Source organism: Nothobranchius furzeri, chromosome 2 (genome assembly GCF_043380555.1).
Source record: "Nothobranchius furzeri strain GRZ-AD chromosome 2, NfurGRZ-RIMD1, whole genome shotgun sequence".
Taxonomy (NCBI): Eukaryota; Metazoa; Chordata; class Actinopteri; order Cyprinodontiformes; family Nothobranchiidae; genus Nothobranchius; species Nothobranchius furzeri.
The window spans coordinates 77,636,355-77,661,287 of NC_091742.1; the positions used below are offsets into that span (position 1 = coordinate 77,636,355).

The following is a 24,933-nucleotide window of genomic DNA, read 5'->3' on the forward strand; positions in this document are numbered from 1 at the left end:
AAACGGGAAAGATTGAATCCCCGTTGCTGCTGGGCAGGGAGTTCCCTTCTACTCAGGGGTCATCGGTGAGAGGATCGATTTCTCCGTGGTCCAGCGGGAGGCGCCGCTGTTTTGTTTCGTTTCCTTTTTCTACATTTCAAATCAGCTGTTTGAAGGAAGTTCCCTGGCTCGTGGCCGGAGTCCAGAAGGAAGAACAGCTGATTTATATTGTACACATTTTATACCGTTTTTAATCTTTTTTTTTCTTTGTGCAGGCTGAGGCAGGAGGTGTGGTGTGTGGCCTCGGAGGTGGTGGTCCCGTGTGCGTGTGGTGGTGCTGGTTTTCTCACGTTGGTATGAATGTTCACTGCCAGGGGTGAATCCTTTATATGTTCTTCATTATTTTTCTTGTGTTGGGGCTTCTCTGCCCCGCGTTACCTGCCTCCATCACTAGCCTCAGTCCTGCTTGTTAACCTTTTTATTTATTTAAATTTGTAGTTGAATTGTGTTTAGTTAACTCTCATTTTTTTGGGACCTCATGAATCAATTTCAGTGAGTTAAATTAATTTGTTTCTTCATACATTTCATTGGTTCAGTTTCTGTTGGGGCATTAATTTTAGTATTCTTTTATGGTATTTTACATGGCCAGTTTTTAAAATGTCTTTTAAACTGTCTCCTCTATAAAATAAAACAAATTTATTGTAACTTCTGAAACCACGTCTACTGTCAAGTGAAATGAATCTATATGCTTTAATTCCTTGGGTGAAATTCCCAAGGTGGCGTTGTTAATAAAATTACACTCGAGCAGGTACAATTGCCATCCTTGGCGTCAACAGGTCATAGACCACTCCCGTATTGCCACATTAAAATAGGAGTGATGTGAGCTTTTCTGTTTGCTGCAGTTAGGAGCCTCGCTGCAGAGTTCTGGACCACCTGAAGGCGGTCAAGGGCTTTTTTGTTAAAACATGTGACAAGAGTGTTACAGTAATCTAGACGGGAGAAGATAAAGGCATGGATGACCATTTCAAGTTCAGTGGTGCTCACGCCTCAACCCTGCCACAATGACCTCAAGGGATAAACCATGAACCCTGTTCAATGGTCAACTTTCCTGGCGGGGACAGTGGGAGGGTTAAATATCTTTTGAATAAAATGCTCCGTATTCCACCTTTAACCCCTTGAGACCCTGCGTCCACATATATGAACATTGGCTTCTTGCACTAGAATATTTTATTCTCTTCAGTTTAGACCTTTTTAATATTTAGAACCATTTTATATAGAATTTAAGTTTAAAATGTGTTTTGTTTCTGTCTTTTCTAGGAAACCTCTTAATATTTTTTTATTAAATTTTATTTTACATCACACCAAATACAAATTTGGGTGTCAGGAGGTTAAGTATTAGCCTGGCAAGCCAGACTAAATAAATGTATTATTTAAACTTTTTACTTTTGCGTCAATGAGTTGTTAGAAGGTTTCTTTCACAGAGAGCAATCTTTGCAAAGCAAGAATTTGGTCTAGTTCACAGAGCTTATAGGTGACGTTCTGTTCAACTCCAGACCAGCAGGAGGCGATAACTCACAAGTTCATTGATTGCTGACCACCACCACCAGGAAGAAGAAGAAGTAAAGGAGCGTTAGCAAAGTTAGCTTGTAGTTGTTTGTTGTGTGAGGTGAACATTTGAGTCTCTGGGTTAAACATGGATTCAGGAGAGTCTCTGATGGAGTTTGTCAGCAAGCAAGTAGCTACTGCTAGAAAAATAATCAAAAAGGTTGAAGAAGCCTTGGCCCAGTTCGAGGAAGGGCTCGGTGGTCAGCGTAGACTGTCGGATATGAGCTCGGAACCACGGAGCAGCTCATACAGAGCAGGTAAGAAACACCAGCGGGACTCGTGCAGAGACGGACTGGGACAATAATTTAGCCCGGGACCGTGTCCTGTTATTATTTAAGGCGTGTAGAAAGCTGCTTTCTTGTGTAGATCATCTCCAGCTAGCGGACTTTATGCTATTAATGTTTTACTCCCAGGGGAGGAAGACTACTTTGTTGCTGCTATGCATCCATAAATGATTATTTTTCAGTAGGTTGGATTTAAATTGGTATAAAAACATTGAAAAAAAAAACGGTTCAAACAAGACTATGCGACCCCCTGAAGCCATCAGTCAAAAACAAGCCCCCACAATGCGGGTGAAAAATTGAAGCAAACGTGGAAATGAAATAACTTGCAGTACCACTTTCATCCGCTGGGGGCTGGTGTCAGAAGCCAGCAAATCCTCATTGACTCCCATGTTAAAAATACCAATTTCACAGCAGAAATAAACATGTTTACAGCCTGGTACCAAAACATTGTTTTTGGTTTAAATGATCTAGTTAACACTCATGACAACTCTGAGGGGGGTGAATTTTTTTTCTCACTCTTCTGTTTAAGTGTATTAAAAGCCTAAAATTCTGTATAATTAATGAGCATCAGACCCACGTGACCATAGAGCTAGCTCCGGGGAAAGGCCTCAGTATGAGCCTCGGCCTCGCCTGAAAACTGTTCAGTCATTTTCAGTCTCTCAACTTAGACCTTTAGTTGTAGTGTTTGTGCGCTAATTTTTGGATATTATTTGTGCAATTGTTGGACAAAATGACTTGATGTGGCATTAATTGCATTAATAGAGCGTCCAAGGAGTCTCCACTTCATTTTTTTTCCGGTAAGTAAAATTATATTTATGTATTTTAGGTCACTGCCAAGCTGAGCTTAGATTTTAACATGTACTGTTTAACCATGAAATTTAAATTTAATAGGGTAAAACCCAGTGCATTTAACATAATACTGCACTTTAGAAAATTGGTTGAAATATAACATGTTGGTTGGAGCTGGGTTCCGACTATCGGCTTGTGTAGCTCTTGGGAGACCTCTGTTTTCCACCCGGTTCTCCCCTCCCCGCAGCTCGGCGCATCTCTGTCTGATCGCGGCTTCTGTCTGCTGCGCGGGCTGCCGGCTTGTGGAGCTCTGGGATGGAAACCTTTCCACCCGGTTCTCCCCAGCGGCAGCTCTGCGCATCTCAGATCGCAGCGGCGCTTGTCTGCCGTGCGGCTGCCGGCTTGTGGCAGTTTTACCCAGCGGTCAGCCCGACGTATCTCTGACTCAGAAGCTCTGGTGTTGTGCACAGTTAACTCTGGTTGTAGCTAGGTTGCTACTTCTGTTAGCTTAGCTCCCACCTCTGCGTTAGCTTTGGGTTAGCTTCAGGTTAGCTTGTAGCTAGTTCGACCGGGTGTTGTCAGTTGATCCCAGCCTTACAGCCCCACCCTCAGCTCCACCTCTCTCCCTTTTTGTGGAATTGTCTGGGCTTGGCGGAACCTGTGACACGGTCAAAATGGCGGTAGTGGCCACCTCCCATTTTTCTTCAAAAACGTGTTATTGGAGTCTATGGAAACCCACTGTCCAATATTTATATGTCGATGGTCAAAAAGGCTGAATCTCTATTAGTTTTTATTCTCAGTTTGGCCCTCCCCATTTGCTGGCATGGTACATTCCTATTGGATCAGTAGTACATGGAAATGTGTAGAGACCTGTGTGCATAACAAATCTCATCTTCAATGAGTAATATGTGAAAATCATAGGTGGTGGCTTTATCTAGTCCGGTGTTTCCCAACCCCGGTCCTCAGGGCACACTGTCCTGCATGTTTGTTTTCCATGTTGCCTTTTTAACTGCTGCCACACACCTGACTTCAAGGAATAAGCGATTAACAGGCATCTGCAGCATGTGATGTCCTCCTGAGGAGCCAACGTAAATCAAATGTGCCGAAGCAGAGACATGGAAGACATTTAGGTTTGTGCACGCATGCGCGATATTAGCAATCCAGCTCAGCATTCAAATCACAACCACCGGAGAAATAACACATCATGACGAGTCGGCAACGGAGCTCAAAGGTTTGGGAGCATTTTACGAAAACAAATGAGAAGCGAGTAGAGTTCAAACTCTGTAAGGTGACACTAACATAGGTCTAGGAACAACTGTATTTTATTATGTTTAGAACATGTTTGTGTGTCACATATTTGCTCTAATGTTACAAACGATAAGGATTTATTTTATCTCGCTACGTTACAGTGCTAAAAAATCGCTCTTCTTCTACAATGGACGAGTTTCTTACAATGCCAACCACGTGCACACCTCAACAAGCCAACGTCCTGACCATTTTGAACATGCTGGTAACGGACATGAGACCCCTGTCCATGGTCAGGGATCAAGGTTTTAAAGATGTGATCAAGAAGTTCAACCCAGAATACTATGAAAACTATCTACCAGACCGATCACATTTCACCACCATGATGGAGGAGAAATACGAAACGACCTTCCAGAAGGTGTGTGTGTGTGTGTGTGTGTGTGTGTGTGTGTGTGTGTGTGTGTGTGTGTGTGTGTGTGTGTGTGTGTGTGTGTCTTTGTCTAATAGTAGAATTTAATGCATTTTATGATAAGAAACTATTATTAGTTAAAGCATAGTATATATTTTTCTCTGTGTTATATCTTAACATGCTTTATTTGAAAAAACATTTATAAATTTGGCATCTGAACTAACTTTAATATATTTTATCTTTAAGGTAATGCAGGCCCTCAGAGCTGTGAATGGTTCCCTGACTGCTGACGTGTGAACCAGCCGTGCTACAGAGGCGTACCTTGGTGTGTCCTGCCATTGTCTGAGCAACGATTGGAACATGAAAAGCTTCAACCTTTCCACCATGTCTCTAGAGGAGAGGCTCACTGGTACAAATATAATGACTTGGATTGAAGAGGTTTTAGCTAAGTTAGAAATCCTGCCTGTTAAAATTAAAGCAGTAGTTCATGAGAGTGGGTCTAATGTGGTAGCAGCAATGAGACCGCTTGAAGAGAAACATGCCTGGGCCTCTATTCGCTGTGCTGGACACACACTCCAGCTCCTAATGAACACTGCTCTCAAAGAAACCTGCATCAGCAGAGCATTAGGGGCTGCTAGGCAGCTAGTGGAGCACTTCAACAAAGTAGAGCTGGCAAGTACAAAGCTGAAGATGAAACGGGAGCAAATGAATGTGAAAAAAATATTCACTGATCCAAGATGTCAGCACAAGATGGAACAGTACTTTCCACATGATAGACAGACTCCTCGAACAGCGATGGCCTCTCACTGCCACTCTTTCAGATCCTGAGGTGAAACCAAGAGGGAAGCAGTACATCGACTTGAAGCCAGAGAAGTGCTTGATGAACTCAAGAAAGTGTTGGTGCCTTTTGAGACCGCTTCTGTTTACCTTAGTGGTCAACAGTACACAACCATTTCAGGTCTTCCACAGGTCATCGAAGGTCTGACACGGTCTGTAAACTACAGCCAATTTCAGACAAGCTCAGGGAAATCTTCCAGTGCAGATGCAGAAAAAGGGATAAAGCAGAGATGGGGAAGCACCTGTACAGTTTTTGAAGGGAAAGAAAACATGGTTGTTCTTGCAGCTGCCTTGGACCCCAGATACAAAAAGCTAACATTTTTGGCTCCTGAAGATGTCATCAGAGTGCAAGGGACCATTGAAGTGCTTGCTGTCAAAGAAGAAGCAAAAGCTGGAACAGGTGAGCTTACACAACTGCAGAGGGCTGATGATTCAGGTGTAGTTGAGAAGTCTGCTCTGGATGCTCTCCTTCAGTCCGATACAGAAAGTGATGATGAGAGTGAGCAGGAGGAGGAAGATGCCCAAGACAGAAGGGTCCAGATAGTGAGAGGGGAAGTAAAGGTGTATCTTTGAGAAGCTGCAATTTGTGAGAGAGATGATCCTCTCAAATGGTGGAGTGAAAATGAAGGCTGTTTCTCCACACTTTCTAAGCTGGCTAAATCTTTTCTGTGCATCCCTGCCACTTCCACCCCATCTGAGCGGATCTTCTCTGCAGCTGGGAGCATCTGCTCTCATGTTAAACATGTTAAAATGCTATCTTTCCTGACTGTAAACCAGAACCTTGTGTGACTATTTTAGCAGGATACATTTCAGTTTGTGAGCACAAGTCATTTTTTAGTTTTAGTTTTAGTTGCTTACACCCATTTGACATTGTAGCACTTGTATTAACATGTTACAACAACAAAGTTAATTAAAAGTTGTTTGATAAGCAATAAACTTGTCTTTATTTTTAGATTGCACGTAACTTCAAACTAGAAGCTAATGATGGGTATATAGAGCATCGTAGTGAGTGCAATAGGCTAAACTTCAGAATTAGAATGTTTTATTGCCATATGTGAGAGAAATCAGAACATTAGGAAATTGCTGCAGTACTTTAATGCATGACACACGATTAGTCGACTAATCGTCAACAAAACTTGCCATTAGTCGACTTATAAATGAATCGTTTATGGCAGCCCTAAAGATTATGTTAATCAGTCATGTTGTGGCAGGCCACTAGAAAGTTCCACTAGCTCCGTGGAGATCTGGAGCTTTCAGACTGTTGTAGAGTGCCGTTCATAAACCCGTTCACACGCCAGAATGAAAGCTCACTTTATTATTCATCAGGAAAAATAAGTGAGAGTTTGGTTTACGTTCACCAAAAAAAAAAGAACAAGTTCACAAATGATTGTTAAATAACTTGTTCAGGCAGTTCTTTTTATAAAATATCTAACTATAAATATCAGATGGGAAAGGGGAACTAGACAACACCAGTATAATGCATATTATGGAGCCTTTTATAACAAGAGTCTGGCATTTCAGGCCCATCATTTTGTTGTTTTATTTCATATTTTTAAATCCATCCCTAAGATCCACGTGGTAGGGGTGAGGTGGTGCCCACTCCTCACCCCTACCACATGAACCCTATGGGATAAACCATCAACCCTGCGCAATGGTCAACTTTCCTCACGGGGTCACACCCATTAGGACGGTGGGAGGGTTAAACATGAGAGAAAAGTGAAAAGGTAATGCATATCTGAAAAAAGTGCATAAGGTGTGTAGTGACGGGTTTTTGCTGCAGTGCGCTTGGACAAGCTCATCTGTGGGGACAGGAGCGTGCGCTGCGCCGAAGCTGGAGCACATCAGTAAGCTGCGCTCCCGCACAGGGGGAGGAGATGCAAATCTGTTCAAATGCTGGAAACAAAACTGTTGCGAAATGGAGTCTGGTGTGTTTTCGTTTGTGTGTTAGGAAATTGCTGCAGTACTTATAAAATACTTAATAAAATACTTTTCCTTATAGAATACCAACATGCATATAATTTGTCATCCACAAGGGGGTGCTGCAGCACCCTCAGCACCCCTACTTCCCACAGCTTTGTACTCAGCTTCAGCTCAAACTGTATGACTTCCTCGCAGAGCAAATCTTATGAGTTATGAGCTCACACTGTACAACCCAGTTCTCTGATGTGACTCGACCGCTCACACTGTACGGCTGGTAGCAGCACGTCGAACCCAAAAATATGCTGAAAATAGCGGTTTTTACACAACACGCCATACTTTTTTTGTGTTATTGATGTCTGTTGTCCTTCGGGGGTACTGTAGAAGTACACACAGGGATTTATGTGGTTGGATGAGGAAGACGAAAGAAAAAAGTAAATCAATTTATTGTGATCAGTTTAAGTTGACATAAACATGGCAAACACACGTTGTTGACAATCCTTGTCATTGTGTGCGTTAAATAAGTGTATAAATAAGAACGACCAACGTGTGTTAACTCATTCACTGCCAGCCTTTTCCTGATCGGTAAAGCCCTTCGCTGCCAGCGTTTCTCAACGTTTTTACTGTTTTTTTAAGAGTCACAGAATGTTGCATGCTAGGATGATCTCAACGCCAGAACTACCAAAACAAAGAGTAGATTCACCTCTTACATCAGGAAGAATTTGCACGTTTCGAGCGTTATCCGTTCTTTCGTAATCCGTTGACAAATTGTGATCGGCAGAAGCTTTTCCGGTTCGCGCCTTACGTTTTTTACAGCAACGGCCCAAAACCATCTCCTAACACATGGATTTTCTGCTTCCTGGTCACGTGACATGTGACTTATGCAGATGAAGATCGGCTTTAGAGCTGAGATGTTTGTTCTCACGGTGCGGGGGCTCGTTCCGATGCCCACACAGTAAAAAAATGCAAATGATGACTTAAGTTGTCATTGGCAGTGAATGGATGGATTTAAAATGAAGACTTTAGTCATCAATGGCAGTTAATGAGTTACTAGGGAAATAGCTGGCGAGCCATGCTGATACATGTTTGTCCATGAGCTGTGAGCGTTACAGCTACTTTTTGGGTCTTAGCCGCTCACAGCGCCACTTCAACAATGCAATATCCTTACAACCAGGGTCCGAAATTAACACTCGCCAAATGCGAGCACATTGCTCCATTTGGCGAGTAAATTTTTGAGCTCTACCTGCCACCTGGCGAGTAAATGTTCGCACCAAATTAGTTATGTTTATCAGTCATCTTCCATGGATTTCTGATCCTCCTCCCGCCTGCATCCAACGTACACAAACGTACGCGAAACGTGAACGCCGCATCCAACGTCATTTCCACCTATCCCATTCAATCAGTTTATCAAGTTAGCAGTTAGCTTCGTGTTAAAACTAGCGGTGAAATGTGACGGTTTTTAACCGGAGTCAGCCAGCCTTCCAAAAGAAAACTCGTCGAACTGGAAGCAAAACCACCAGGACCAGTGGCAACCAGAAGATTTTGTGAAAAGTGGCGAACTGGAGATGGCGGAGTCGTGAGACAATGGCTACATTATGATGCCCACGTAGCGTTGCTGCCTTTCACAGACACTTTTTCTGCGTGTGCTGCAAAAAGTATAGCCGTCTTCTATCAACTGTCCCTCGGCATTCTTCAAATATCCAAAAAATGTCCATACTTCCTTCTTTGAGGGATAATAAATGTCCTGAGTGCTTAAGTGCGCATGTGCCACCGGCTTCTTCAGCAAGTGATACGGTGGCTGGTAAGGGTCACCGCGCCTACGCCGCAGCCACGGTAATCCACCGAGATAATTTTTTTCTTTTTTAAAAACAAGACGGTTATTATTATTGTCAACTTTTTTACCGGGGTTTACTGCTACACCAGTTACCGTGACAACCCTGACACACTTTCAGATATTCTCATGGTGCAGCTGTGTTCTCCAAAGATCAAGGACTATGACCCAAATGAGGCTGTAATGCTTTGGCACAAAGACGGTGTTAGAAGCAGGAGGCCATGGACAGAGAAAACAAGGAGTCTGATTAGATTTCAATGAAAGAGTTCATAAAAACATCTCTAAAATAAATAAATAAATAGTAAAAATGACAAAAGAGTTGTTTTTCTTATTCATTGATGTTTTAATTATTTTGTCACTCTGTTTGGAATCAACATAATATAGAATAACATGCTTTAGGTAGATCTAAATCATTTAGAATTTTGGCCGGTAAAAGATATGCTTGGCCGGTAGATTTTCATCATCTACCGGCCAACTTGGCCGGTGAGTAAAAAATTTAATTTCGGACCCTGCTTACAACAGATGAGCAAAATATCAAACACGCCAAAAATCCATGCAAACTCATGGTTGCTGATGTGTAGCTGGTCACGTGGTGTTAATCGCGTATCGTTACCCCCTGTGAACTACACAACGCTCAGCGCAAAATTCGCTCTGATCTTGTAGGTTCTCGCACGAGGGGAAAATTGGTTTAAAAAAGTGGAAAAGTCGCAGTGTATGCCTAGCTTAACAGGGTAAAAGGTTATCATGAATTAGACTTTTTTTGATAAGTTGGGTTTTATCTTTTGACCTTGTGTTGGTGTACTTAACAATAAACAGACTACCGAAAGGAGGCAGGTTTATGAAGGCCTCCAGTCAAAGGAAGAAAAATATTTTCTTTTTGGTGATGGTGACCTGAAAGCATTTTATTATCTTCTATAGATACTTACTAAATCAGATAATGTAAAAGATGTTTCTTCTACACTATCAAATGTTTTATTCATGATTTACTCTTTACCCTCACACTGTTATTCAGTCAAAATTTGTAACTCGCTGATAGCATTTTTTAATGAAAAGATTCAAAAAAATCACCAGGGTATGGGCTCCCTCTGGTGTCTTTGTCTCCGATGAACACTTTCCTCTGACTTCCACATTCTCAGAATTTGAACTTCCTTCTGCTTCAGAGATTGCAGACCTTATCCGTAGCTCCAAATCTTCCACTTGTCTTGCTGCCCTACTAGTTTACTTAAAACTTCTGTGTCGGCCTTGCTTCCACTTATTATATCTGTTATCCACTCCTCTCTTGTTACGGGTGATGTCCATCAGTCACTGAAGTCAGCTATAATTAGCCCTATACTGAAAAAACCTGATCCAGATGACCTAAATAGTTTAGTCCCATTTCTAATCCCCCTTTTTTTTCAAAAATCCTGGAGAAAACTAGTTTCACAGCTCCATTCACATTTAACTCGCAATAATCTATTCGAACAGTTTCAGTCAGGTTTCCGTCCTCATCACAGTACAGAAACTGTCCTCATCAAAATAACCCTAACAATTTGCTAATGGCAGCCGATTATGGAGTAATTTCCATTCTGGTTCTTTTGGATTTTAGTGCTGCTTTAGATACAATCTCTCACTCCACTCTGTTGGCTAGGTTGGCATCTACTCTTATCTCTCTGACAGGACTCACATCAATCAAATGAATACTTTTGCTTCCTCTCCATCTGGTGTCGCTTCAGGGGTTTCTCAAGGTTCAGTACTCGGCCCTCTTCTTTTTATAGTTTATCTGCTTCCCCTCTGGGCTATTTTTAAGAATTTCAAGCTCCAATTTCATTGTTATGCTGATGATACTCATCTTTATGTTTCCACCTCTCCGTCTACTCTTCTTCCTCCAGTAGCTCTCACTGAATGTCTGGCAGAACTCAGGTCATGGTTTTCCAAGAACTTCCTATGACTTAACCCTAAGAAAACTGAGGTGCTTCTCATGGGTACGAAGTCTGCTCTGGGGAAGGCTGGCAGCTTCTCTTTAGTCTTTGAGAATGTCACTGTTTCCTGTGTGGATCAGGTTAAGAGCCTTGGTGTTCTGTTGGACAGTACTCTGTCGTTTCAGCCTCATACCAATTCAATTTCAACCAAAGTATTGTTGAGTTACCGCCATCAAAAACCAAGTATCATTAAAGTAGTAGTAACAAGAAATATTTACTGGTACCTAGGGATGTCCCGATACAACTAATTTCACTTCCGATACGATACTGATATTGCGTCCTTCAGTATTGACATACCAATATCAATCTGATACGGTATCGGCACAAATCATACATACTTTTACCTATCTCGTAGTTATATTACCCAATCGGAAAACAAGAGCCAGCAACAGTAAGTATGAAAAAAATGACAAATCTTTTTTAACCATTGGTTGCAAAAATGCAGGTGTGGAAACTTAAACCGCCTGAGCACCATTGGCAGTAAAATTTCTCGTTGTGCAGTAAATAATTGAGGACTTACCACCCGGGTGGCGCCCAAGTTTTGTTTGTCATTTATACCGATGTTCACCTCCCCCTGTGTTCACGCATTTGGGATACATCATGGCCGCGCCCTAGGGGTGCAACCAATGGATCATCGTTAATCCGCGATCCTTTCAGATCTCTCTCTACAATTTGACACCCACACAGTTTGCAGATCGGCCGTGTGGAGGGTGGAGGCGCTACCTGTTCCATGCAAAGGAGAAACGCACAGTGGTGGTGAGGGCGAAGGAGGAGAGGAGCTTGAAAAACTTCCTGCATCGTTTAGGTCGCATGTATGGGAGCATTTTGGCTCCCCTGTAAAACACAATGATGATACAAATGGCAAAAATATACACACGCGTGCGCCTCCAGTCTGACGGCGCGATACAGCGCCGCACACACCTTCCTCCGGTTGCTGTGAAAGGAGGGAGGGTACGGTACGTCCCGTGAAACATGCCTTGGAAATTTCATAAACGTCGTGGGACCTGTAACTATTGTTGGGGATAAGTCTGTAAAAGAGGACAAAAGAAAAATAAACAGCGCATTAGAAGGGTGAGGAGATGAACGAAAGCTGAACATGATGGGGTAGTGTGTTTAAGTAGGGCAAACCGTTTTAACATTTAATCAGCAATTAGACCCCTCTGTAACTCCTGCTTTTATAGCAAGTTTCAAATTGAGCAGAAAACGTTGCAAAGCTGATAGTGTTTGTGTAGGATGTTTACAGTGCACTTATTGCACTTTTTTCTTTATTTTCAAAATGTTTATTTGGAAACCTTATTTTGTTGCATCTACATGTTTTACTGAATTTATCTTTATCAGATACACATTGTTTTTTGATAGTGTTATTTTATTTATTTATTTCAAATATTTGAAAACCTTACTTTCTTGATGCTACAAGGGTCAGTGAACTTAATTTCTGGTGATCGGATGAAGCAGCCCTCTGTATTTTATTTGGATTGGTAGTATGGAAGTTTACCCTTTTATTTCATGTTTGACACTTAAAAACTGTGTTACTGTCTAGTGGTGATTGGACTCTGGGCTGTTCAGTTTATATGACAGGGTTGTTTCTTTGATTGTGTATATTGCACTAGTATCTTGTAACCCTATCTTGAAATTTAATAAATATGCATTTGAAACATTACAGTTGCATATTTATTTTTCAGGATGGACATTTTGTGACCTCATACTTATCTTAAGTTACCTTTTGAGACATGGTGCTATTGGGCTCCTACCCGTAGAGCATTCTCAAGTACGAATACATGATTGTAGAGAAGAGTTTATTATAGCCTCATAAAATCAACCATATTGATAATAATAATGATTTTAAAGCAAACAGACCTCTAGTATCAGAATATCGGTATCGGCAGATATCTAAATCCAGGTATTGGAATCGGATCCAAGTGAAAAATTGTTGATCGGTGCATCCCTAGTACAACGTCCACATCACTGCAGATGCAGCACCAATCCGCTTATCGATCCCATGCTCCAGCTTTCTCTCACTCGTGAACAAGACCCCGAGATACTTAAACTCCTCCACTTGGGGCAGGATCTCATCCCTGACCCGGAGAAGGCATTCTACTCTTTTCCGACTCAAGCCCCTCTGTCTGTTCTTATTGTAATAAAAATTTTTGTCAATCACGTTGAACGATCAGCTAACCAAATACATGATTTAATAACAATCTTGAGATTTTAGGAGGAATGCAGAGAAGCACTCTGACAGACAGGACGAGAGCCTTAGGATAAACATGAGGGAGAGGAGAGGAGATGTGTCTGTGTTGTACGAGTGCCGGAAGAATTATATTATAAGAAGTATATTAAAATTATATTCAGATGTGTTTTCCAAGACAAAATTTGAAAATATTAACACCTTTTCCAAAACAGAAAAAAGATTCCATGTTGGTTTTTAGTGTAAAATAGAAAAGAAATGATAAACAGATTATCTGGTGCAGTTTTTCTGGAATGAGGAAAGATCTGTAAAAGCAAACTGTAGTAGTGTGATGCCTTAGCCTGGCAAGCCAGACTAAATAAATATATCTGTCAGGAAACGTTCCAGGGATGGCTCTCGGTCGTGGGGCTGTTTCTACCTTTGTCTTTCAAACGATCACTGCATGCTACTGGACAGTAAACAACGGGACGTACTCACTGCAACGCATGTCAGTCAAATAGGCAGTCCACTGTTGAAGAAGGCAAAAGTACATAATTTTTCTAAAAATAAGACTTAAACACATCTATCTGCTCCTGATTCTAATAAAGCCCGAGTTCAAATAGTCCAAAATTGATGTAAAAGTCGTTCCAAATAAGCTGAAGCCATCTTGTTTACCTACGTCGCATCATCCCACCCACCAAACCAATAGAGCACCTTGATTGGCCCACAAAGCCAAAAGAGCGCTGTAATTGATGCACCATTGTGGAACAATCACATTGCTCTATGGGTTTGACACCCCAGTAGAGAGCTGTGATTGGCCTGCCAGAATGCAGCTGGGGGCCACGGGGCCTTCCTAGCCTGCGGCCGTAAACAGATCTTTGTGGTTGTTCAATGTTTATTTTCTTTAAGTAAGAGCTAGTCTGAGGTCTCATTATTTTCCAAACATCTTTATTTGGAACAGATTAAAATAAAATGAGATTTATTTTTTATCACATTAATCTACATTTTCTTTTATCCTGTCCAGAACCTCCACAGCATCAAGTTTGGGAAAAAGAGAAGGTTCTGACTGACCAGCAGCTCTTTAACCAGCAGTCGACCTCCAGTTTGGACCAGGAGGAACCAGAACCTCCACTGATCAAGAAAGTCCAGCAGGAGCTCTGTAGCCAACAGCATGAAGGGCAGTTCCTTCTGAAGCAGGAAAATGTTAACTTCATGGAGACTTCTTCTGAAGAAACAGACTGCCATGAACCAGAACAGAACAGGACCCAACCCTTGTGTCAGAGTTCTACAGAAGCTGAGAATCAAGATCAGGGTGGATGCAGGAAAAAAAACTCAGAATCAAAGGGCAATGAAGAACTGACACGTAACAAAAGACGTCAAAAAACCAATCATCATAGAGACAGTGTAAATGGTCAAAAGCTTAAAAGGCAGAAGAGGGCTCACAGAGGTGAAAGGCCATTTTCGTGTGAGCTCTGTGGAAACTATTTCATTCACAAGTGTTATTTAAATGTTCACATGAGAGCTCACACAGGTGAGAAGCCTTATTCATGCAAAACTTGTGGTAAATGTTTTAGTCTCAGTGGTCACTTGACTACACACATGAGAACTCACACAGGTGAGAAGCCATATCCATGTAAAACTTGTGGTAAATGTTTTAGTCTCAGTGGTAACTTGACTACACACATGAGAACTCACACAGGTGAGAAGCCATATTCATGTAAAACTTGTGGTATATGTTTTAGTCGCAGTAGTTCCTTGACTAAACACATGAGAACTCACACAGGTGAGAATCCATATCCATGTAAAACTTGTGGTAAATGTTTTAGTGTCAGTGGTCACTTGACTACACATATGAGAACTCACACAGGTGAGAAGCCATTTCCATGTAAAACTTGTGGTAAATGTTTTAGTGTCAGTGGTCACTTGACTACACATATGAGAACTCACACAGGTGAGAAGCCGTATTCATGTAAAACTTGTGGTAAATGTTTTAGTGTCAGTAGTGCCTTGACTAAACACATGAGAACTCACACAGGTGAGAAGCCATATCCATGTAAAACTTGTGGTAAATGTTTTAGTGTCAGTGGTTCCTTGACTACACACATGAGAACTCACACAGGTGAGAAGCCATATCCATGTAAAAGTTGTAGTAAATGTTTCACACAGCGTGTTGCTTTGATTAATCACATGAGAACTCAACACATGTGAAAGGTCTTTTCCATGTTTTTTCTGTAGGAGATTCAACCAGACATTTTCTTTCAACTTCTTGTATGAAAATTCACACTTGAGATTTTATTCACAAGTGTGCTTTTATTAAAGCTTTTTCTACATTAAAATTTAGTCGATGTTTTGTTTTTTTATACATTTTTTAAAGTTTATTTTACAGTAAATCTCTTGGGTTACAGTATGAATGAATGCCTAGTGAGAACGTTTCTGTAGAAAAAAAGCTCTCCTGTTTCAAGAAGTAAAGGTTAGTCAGAAGAGTGGGTGGAAAGTGGCAGGATTTGGAGTCTGACTAATTAATAATCATGATGTAGGAACATTTTGCCTCTGACTGACTAACAGCAATGCAGCTGTCTCGCTGCTTCCGTTTGTAACAATGCAGTGTAATTTGTGTGAAGGTTTCATTAGTATACTGTAAGGACATATCAGCTGTAATGTCCATTTTTGGTTTGGGCTTTTATAAATAGCTAATTTTTGTTGAGTTTTTGCTTTCCCTCCCAAATCATCATGTTCGTGAGACTGTGAGAACAGTAGGGTGTGTATTTGTGGGAGATGCAGTCTCCCTGAGGTGATTGATCTGGTGAGATTAAAATCCAAATTACTTATTGGGCATAAATACAGGTGCTGGCCAGTAAATTAGAATATCATCAAAAGGTTGAAAATATTTCAGTAATTTCATTCAAAACGTGAAACTTGTACATTATATTCATGCAATGCACACAGACCAATGTATTTCCGATGTTTATTACGTTTAATTTTGATATTTATAGGTGACAACCAATGAAAACATCAAATCTGGTATCTCAGAAAATTAGAATATTCTAAAGGCCAATGAAAAAATGTTTGTTTCTCTAATGTTGGCCAACTGAAAAGAATGAACATGAAAAGAATGTGCATGTATAGCACTCAATACTTAGTCGGGGCTCCTTTTGCCTCAATAACTGCAGTAATGCGGCGTGGCATGGACTCGATCAGTCTGTGGCACTGCTCAGGTGTTATGAGAGCCCAGGTTGCTCTGATAGTCGTCTTCAGCTCCTCTGCATTGTTGGGTCTAGCGTATTGCATCCTCCGCTTCACAATACCCCATAGATTTTCTATGGGGTTAAGGTCAGGCGAGTTTGCTGGCCAATCAAGGACAGGGATACCATGGTCCTTGAGCCAGGTGCTGGTGGTTTTGGCACTGTGTGCAGGTGCCAAGTCCTGTTGAAAGGTGAAGTCTGCATCCCCATAAAGTTGGTCAGCAGCAGGAAGCATGAAGTGCTCTAAAACTTCCTGGTAGACGGCTGCATTGACCCTGGACCTCAGGAAACAGAGTGGGCCAACACCGGCAGATGACATGGCACCCCACACCATCACTGACGGTGGAAACTTTACACTGGACCTCATGCAACGTGGATTCTGTGCTTCTCCGCTCTTCCTCCAGACTCTGGGTCCTTGATTTCCAAAGGAAATGCAGAACTTGCTTTCATCAGAAAACATAACTTTGGACCACTCAGCATCAGTCCAGTCCTTTTTGTCCTTGGCCCAGGCGAGACGCTTCTTGCGCTGTTTCTTGTTCAAGAGTGGCTTGACACACGGAATGCGACACCTGAATCCCATGTCTTTCATGAGTCTCCTCGTGGTGGTTCTTGAAGCGCTGACTCCAGCTGCAGTCCACTCTTTGTGGATCTCCCCCACATTTTTGAATGGGTTTGTCGTCACAATTCTCTGCAGGGTGCGGTTATCCCTAGAGCTTGTACACTTTTTTCTACCACATTTTTCCCGTCCCTTCGCCTGTCTGTTAATGTGCTTGGACACAGAGCTCTGCGAACAGCCAGCTTCTTTAGCAATCACCTTTTGTGTCTTGCCCTCCTTGTGCAAGGTGTCAGTGATTGTCTTTTGGACAGCTGTTAAGTCAGAAGTCTTCCCCATGATTGTGGTGCCTTCAAAACAAGACTGAGGGACCTTTTAAAGGCCTTTGCAGGTGTTTTGAGTAAATCAGCTGATTAGAGTGGCAGCAGGTGTCTTCTATATTCAGCCTTTTCAGAATATTCTAATTTTTTGAGATACCAAATTTGGAGTTTTCATTAGTTGTCACTTATGAATATCAAATTTAAATGTAATGAACATTGGAAATACATTGGTCTGTGTGCATTGCATGAATATAATGTACAAGTTTCACGTTTTGAATGGAATTACTGAAATATTTTCAACCTTTTGATGATATTCTAATTTACTGGCCAGCACATGTATGTATGTGTACACAGATTGGGTAACTTGGAGTTAGAGGGGTGGTCCCCTTTGGTAATTTGGAGTGTTGCATCCTTGTATCAGTCAGCGAAGGGCGGACCCTTCAGAGGATTGTAAGGAAAATCCTCCCGCTGACTTCAGTGTATAGGGTTAGGGTTAACCCTAACCCTAACAGTGTATACACGTCGGAAAAGAATAGAAACACTGGGAACACTATGTTGTTCCAAGGTGATTTAGCATTTTCTGACCTAAAATTAATGCAGAAAAGCTTATGGGGAGATGTCTTCATAGTAGCATGGTCGACCAGCTGCATAGAACACTAATCCTTAGGTTGTCAGAAATTATGTGTTATTTGTTGGAAAATATGTGTTCTTTTATTTATGCTAAGGATTTTATTTTGAAGGTTTCCTGTGGTCTTTGTAAATTGAAACCATCCTCGTTCCATATGACTAAGTGTGTCGATTTAAAGGGTGAAGCTTTATTTTATGTTTTCAGTTATTGAGTTCTGGCTGGCTAACAGACTTCTAGCAATTCTTTATTTCAACACTATAGAATATATTTAGGTGCTGTATTCATGACCACAGCCTAAAGCAGACATGAAACTGACTAGCAGTTCTCTATCAAACATTTTAGTTGTCATCTCTGGCATTACAGTTTAGAAAACGGAGGATGCACAAGCATGACAACAGAAAGCAAAATTTGTTATTAAGGAGGAAGCAGTTGCTGGTAAGCCTCTGAGCCGTGCAGCACTTGTTCCTTTTTTGAATGAAACGTGCTTCATTACAAAAGCCAAACCACTCTTAAATCTTGGAGCTGATATTTTCTTTAATCAGTTTAATTGTTTTCTGCCCTTGTGTGTTTGTTTTTGTCTTTCTTTTCCTTTTGACCCCTCGTTCATCGTTTGTGACATGACTCTGCTGCTCTGCTGCATGTGTGCTGTGACGGTGGCTCCACCCCCCGAGGAGTGGAGCCCACAACATGAGTTCATAAAGCTGGCGCCATCTGCTGGATAGGTAGCGCTATATCGGCCATATCGGCCGTCTCTTTGGCCGATAGCCGATAGAGTTAATGACCCCTATATCGGCCGATATTATCGGCCGGCCGATATATCGGTCGGGCCCTAGTATGTACATCTGCGCTCCTCTCCACTTAGCTGTGGCTTTAGGATAATGCTAATTAATGTGTCTTCCAGATCCAGGAAGGGGTGTGTCTCCACGGGAGACTCTGTTGTTCTGCTGCTTTTCTGCACAGTTTCATGGGATCTCTGATTACTGGTTGTTGACCCGGTGCTGGACCATCATCCGGCTCCAAGGCCTCTCCACCCCGCTGCTCGGACTGGTTGACGGGATCAGCGGAGACCATCAGGAGCGGCTTTTGTCACTCGCTCCTCTGTACTGAATACCAGTGGAGGGCGTACACCCGCTGTGGGGTTGGGTATTTCAACGCGGGGCTGCGGGCCCTACCGGCAGTTGTCGTCGGCCCGGGAGCTCATAAGGACGGCTGAGGCGCAGGCTAATAGACTCGTGTGCAGGCGAGCTGTATGCTCACTCATTTCCTGACGGCCTGCCTGCTCAGTCGTGGCTGTGTTTTAGTGTGTGTGTGTGTGTGTGTGTGTATGTGTGTGTGGATTTGGATTTTCACCATGCTTTCTGTTTTCTTTTCATTTAGGCTGTGAGCTGACAGTGGTGGTCCCATCTGATGGTGTGCGTGTGCTCCAGAGTCACTTCGCCCCCCCGAATGCATGCACGTGTGATTTGGGTGAAGTTACTTGTGGTTGGTATTTAGTTCCGGGCTCTCTTAGACAGTCCCATTAGTCAGCCTCAGCCTAAGTTGATTTGGTTTTAATCAGTGTTTATCTGTGGGTGCATGGTGTTTTTAGTAGATTATTTTAAACTCATTTTATTGTTCTTTTAATAAAATCTCTGTTTATGTGGAATGGAACTCCGTCTCAAGCTTGATTTGTAAAAATGAACTAATGTGCCTTAGGTTCAGTGGTTTTGGTTCCTGATAATCAGGTGGCGTTGTATTTCTAAATTGATAAGTGGCCCCGCTCGCCACATACAGATGGGGTCATGTGTGTGAAACGCTAGTTAATTTGTTACCTCAGTGTTGCTCGTGTGCATGTTGTCCGGTAGCTTGTACTATAATTAATATAATCTGTTTTTCTTTTCGGGCTGCACAGTGACACAGTGGTTACAGCTGTTGCCTTGCAGCAAGAAGGTCCTGGGTTCGCTTCCCAGCCTGGGATCTTTCTGCATTGAGTTTGCATGTTCTTCCTGTGCATGCGTGGGTTCTCTCCGGGTACTCCGGCTTCCTCCCACAGTCCAAAAACTTGACTGTTAGGTTGACTGATCTGTCTAAATTGTCCTTTGGTGTGAGTGTGTGTGTGCATGATTGTTTGCCCTGTGTCTCTGTGTTGCCCTGCGATGGATTGGCACTCTGTCCAGGGTGTACCCCGCTTGATTGCCCGTTGACCGCTGGAGATAGGCACCAGCCCCCCAGCAACTCTACATGGACAAGCGGGTTCAGAAAACGGTTGGATGGACGTTTTTCTTTTCATAAACATGTCTGCTTGATGCCATTCTGGCCATGCCCTGCGCACTGTGCATGATGCGCATTTAGGTAGCCTTCGCACACGGGGAGAAACCGGCAGTACTGGTTATTCAAAGTAAAAAAAAATTAAAGTTTTGTTATATTTAAATTCATTTAAAACTGATTATTTTTAGTATACATGCGCAAATATGAACTGCATACGTCTCGTATTTACATAATTTTAATGTTTACCCAAAATAAAATTCTTAAGGTATGTTGTTTTAAAAAACATGTTAATCCTTCTGAAAGTGTGGTGGTTTTTATTTTGCCGTGGCGGTGCGCTTACTTGTATACTTGCCCAATAATTCAAAGCTATCTGTTTTATTCTAAGCTGTATTGACATCTCACCCATTTCTACCTGTAGTGCCACAACAGGTGTAGTTTTTAGTGCTCCACAACACACTCTTAATGCTTGACTTTGTATGATTTCAGTCCGTTTCATTAATGTTTTAGATGCTGAACTATAAACTATACTCCCATAATCTATCACTGATCGTATCATTGCACTGTACATGTTTTTTAACGCCTGAGCACTAGCCCCCCACTCACATCCTCTCACACATCTCATTATATTTATTACTTCCTTGCATCTTTCCTCTATTTTAGTTATATTATCCTTCCATATCAACCTTTTATCAAATATTACTCCTAAATATTTAAACTTATCTACTTGCTCCAACTCTTTTCCATACAATGATAAATTCTCCATTACTTTCTTGCCCTTTGTAAACACCATACTTTTAGTTTTTTCCACTGAAAATTTGAAACCCCATTCATATGACCAGTTTTCCACCATTTTAATTGCTTCCTGAACTTTCTTTTGCACATATTGGATATTTTTCCCTTTCTTCCATATTGCTCCATCATCCGCAAATAATGCCTTACCAAACTCATTCCCCACATTCTGAAACACATCATCTATCATATAAGTAAATAATATCGGACTAATGACACTTCCTTGAGGAGTGCCATTTTCTACTTTACACCCCCTAGAAAGTGTACTTCCTATTTTTACTAGAATATTTCTCTCACTCAAAAAATCTTTAATCCAGTTATACATTTGTCCTCCTACTCCTAATTTTTTAAGTTTTATTAACAATCCCTCTTTCCACACCATGTCATAGGCTTTTTCTACATCAAAAAAGACTACCACTAAACTCTCTTTATTAATCAACGCTTTTCTAATTTCTGCTTCTAAATAAACATTTGCATCCATAGTGCCTCTCCCTTTCCTAAACCCACTTTGATACTGTGATATATTTTTATTTCTTTCCAAATAATCTGTTAATCTATCCACCACCATCCTTTCCATTATTTTACCTACAGTATATGAGATGTCAATGCAATGGGTCTATAACTATCTGGACTACTTGATTCCTTTCCTACCCTAACTATTGGTACAATAACTGCTTCTTTCCAAGTTTTTGGTAATTTTCCTGTTTCCCATATCATATTATAAATCTCCAATAATTTCAATTTCATTAGCTTCCCTAATTGTTTTAACATTATATAGCAAATTTGATCTTTTCCTAGACTAGTCACACCTGTTGTAGCTAATGCACGTTCCAACTCAAACAAAGAAAAAGGCATATCCATAGTACTGTTAATATTATCTTCCTCACCTCCTCCCCCTTGTGTTTCATTTTTCCTTCTAGTTACTTCTCTCCTTTTCTTCTTTCTTCTGATAAATTATCAATACTGTGGAATTTAACAAATGTTTTAACAAGTACTTCTACTTTTTCCTCATTAGTTACAGCAAATTCATCTCCTACTTTTAACACCGAATAACTCCATTCATTCCTTATTCCTTTCATTTTTCTTATCATTCCCCAAACATTACTTATCGTCGTAGTTCTCCCTATTTTACCACAAACATTTCTCCAACTTTCTCTTTTTGCTTTTTTAACAACTCTTCTCACCTCTGCTTGCAATTTTTTATAATTCAGTAAAATTTCCATATTATGTGTCTTCCGTAGCATCTTTAGGTTTTTATTTCTCGCTTTAATTGTTTTCTCACAGACTTCAGACCACCATGGCACATTCTTCCTCTCCCTTGTGTTACCTTTAGTTTTTGGTATTGCTAAGTCTGCAGCCTCAATTATCACACTTCTAAATACTTCTTTCATTTCCACTACCTTATCTGATATCACTACTTTTGACCTCCATTTTTCACAATTATTTCTAAACTCATCCCATTCAGCTCTTTTAAAAATCCACCTCCCTTCCCTGCCTTCCACCGTCATCCCTCTAGTCTCGAAAAGTGTCGTTAGAACTAAACAACGATCACTTCCTATCGTATCTTCTAGTACTTCCCATTCACTATTACCTGCCAACTCACTAGACACTAAAGTTATGTCCAATGCTGACATTTTACCCGTATAAACATCTATTCGAGTCCCTCTCCCATCATTAATGCATACCAGATTTGCCTCCTCCATAATTTGTTCCATTATTTCCCCATTTAAATCAGTTTTCCTAGCCCCCCACACAGTACTATGTGCATTAAAATCACTGCACACAATTAAGTGTCTGCCATTAATCCCAACTCGTGATCTTATTCCCTCAATCTCCAATCTTTTGCATGGATTATAATAATTTATTATAATAACTTTTCCCTGATTGGTAAACACCTCCACTATTACAAATTCTTCTTCTTTTCCGATCTCTACAGTTCTAAAATGAACATTATTTTTAATAAATGTCACACACCCACCACCTACTGCCCCCGATCTATCACACCTAACTTCTATATACTGACGAATCTTAAAGTCAACCCCTACTTTAAGCCATGATTCCTGAATACATATAATATCAGGCTTAAACTCTGACTTATCAATATAACTTTTAAACTCCTGTCCATTAACTATTAAACTCCGTGCATTCCATTGTAAAACCCTCAACATTTATCACCCCACATTTCCCAAGTCCTGACCATCTTGAGAACTTAGAGTAATTTGTACCTCCTCCCATGTTAGATCGCTGATATCCAGATGATGTACTGCTGCTTTTACGATGATTTGAATTCTTTCAGTTTTTGATTTGGCCTCCATTGTCGCATTTATCACTCCAGCTATGAAGGTAACAAGTTTCTTTAGATCCACCAATACTTCCCCGTCCTCTTCTCAAACCCTCCTATTGTCAGATTCTTCCCTTATTCCTTCATTACTATCCTCGGTTCTTTGAGTTACCATCTTCACTGCATCAGCATATGATATCTTGTTTTTAACTCTCACTTGCTGTATTTGCAAGTCATTATCTGGCATCCTGCATACGTCACACTGTGCTCTCCTCCACAACTACAACACTTTGGGTTTGGGTTCATCTTTCTTCCACAGTTTTCATACCCATGATCCTCCCCACATCTAGGACATCTTACTTTCCCTTTACATACTGCTGCAGTATGTCCGAACCTCTGACATTGAAAGCACCTCAACGGTTTAGGTACATATTCTCTCACCGAGTATGCTATGTACCCTAGTGTCACTTTTGCAGGTAGAATTTCCCCCTCAAACTCCAGTAGGATACTCGCTGTCTCTCTCCTTACTCCTTACTCCATCTTTGAACACTGTGAGTCGTTTTGCCTCCTTTATCTTAGCACCTTTTATATTAGCTCTGACTTCTTCCTCTGACATTTCCAGCGGTATCCCCCAAATCACCCCTTTCGCTCCTCTTTCTCCCAGTCCCACCTTACTAGCACTAATCACCTACATTTTCCTACTTCCTTCAATTTGCAGGCTTTCTCACTCTGCTCTTTACTTTTACACAGTATTAGCAAGTTACCATCTCTCAATACTTTAGCGAGTTTTATGTCACCCACTTGATTCTTCAATATCGTCGTCAACTTCACAGGATTCAGAGCCTGAACCCCATTTCCCTCACGAAACCTCAAAATAACTTTAAATTCTTTCCTTTCTTCTGTACCTCTTTCCTCATCGCTATGCACCACTCTCCTTTGCTTTCTACTTTCACTTCCGTCAACACGACATGCCCTCTTTTTCTTTACCTGTTCCTGTCCAAAACTCAATTCCATATCACTTCCACTTTCCACAAAATCGCCCCACTCCTTCTCATTCACAGCACAGCTCCTCCACCGGCTCACTTCTTCCCGACCGTCTGCTCTTCATCTGTTTGTGCAGACCTCTTTAATCAGCTGATGCATATCAGCTGCCCTGTTGGGAGCAGCAGCAGGCCAAAGGAGTCCAGAAAATGGCTCCCTCTGGTGGGGGAATTTTGCTGGAACATGGGGTTCACCTCACAGGATGAACTAAGTGTAGTGGGATGAGTCACCTGCCACCGAGTAATTGGACGACCTATCATTGAGGGAAGGCGCTCATATAAATAGGGCCTGAGGTGGCGCTACAGCGATCTTTTTACTTTGGCTTAACTTCCGCTTCATGTGTGAAGAGCTGTTGTGTACGGGACTCCGGCGTGTCGGACTGAATTGTTGTATGTGGTCCTCCCAGAGTAACGGAAGGCTTCCTTTATCCTATGTGCTTCAAAGAAGTGATCCAGGAAGGGGTGTGTCTCCACAGGAGACTCTGTTGTTCTGCTGCTTTTCTGCACAGTTTCGTGAGATCTCTGTTACCGGTTGTTGACCCGGTGCTGGACCATCATCCGGCTCCAAGACCTCTCCACCCCGCTGCTCGGACTCGTTGACGGGATCAGCGGAGACCATCGGGAGCGGCTTTGTCACTCGCTCCTCTGTACCGTATACCAGCGGAGGGCGTACACCCGCTGTGGGGTTGGGTATTCTAACGAGGGGCTGCGGGCCCTACCGGCAGTCGTCGTCTGCCCGGGAGCTCATAAGGACGGCTGAGGCGCAGGCTAATAGACTTGTGTGCAGGCGAGCTGTATGCTCGCTCATTCCCTGA

The 24,933-nt window shown here is 41.7% G+C and overlaps 1 protein-coding gene across 3 annotated transcripts; it reads left to right on the forward strand.

Moving 5' to 3' along the window:
* The first annotated feature begins 1,544 nt into the window (after nt 1-1,544).
* On the forward strand, nt 1,545-15,354 carry LOC129165518 (zinc finger protein 121-like). Of its 3 annotated transcripts, XM_070548010.1 has the most exons (3): nt 1,755-1,841; nt 4,067-4,320; nt 4,558-15,354. In XM_070548010.1, exon 3 carries the CDS (start codon nt 13,991-13,993, stop codon nt 15,224-15,226), a length of 1,236 nt encoding a protein of 411 aa, XP_070404111.1. In that variant the 5' UTR covers nt 1,755-1,841; nt 4,067-4,320; nt 4,558-13,990; the 3' UTR covers nt 15,227-15,354. The 3 variants fall into 3 exon arrangements, with proteins under 3 accessions (XP_054604782.2, XP_070404111.1, XP_070404110.1); XM_054748807.2 differs by lacking the exon at nt 4,067-4,320 and having other exon boundaries at nt 1,545-1,841; nt 14,043-15,354; XM_070548009.1 differs by lacking the exon at nt 1,755-1,841 and having other exon boundaries at nt 1,848-4,320.
* Nucleotides 15,355-24,933: the final 9,579 nt, after the last annotated feature.

Excerpts from the sequence above, each read along its gene's own strand:
- LOC129165518 (XM_054748807.2), top strand. The coding sequence starts at position 1,673 with ATGGATTCAGGAGAGTCTCTGATGGAGTTTGTCAGCAAGCAAGTAGCT. Across the intron at positions 1,842-14,042 it reads GAGCAGCTCATACAGAGCAG|AACCTCCACAGCATCAAGTT; the intron begins GTAAGAAACACC and ends TATCCTGTCCAG.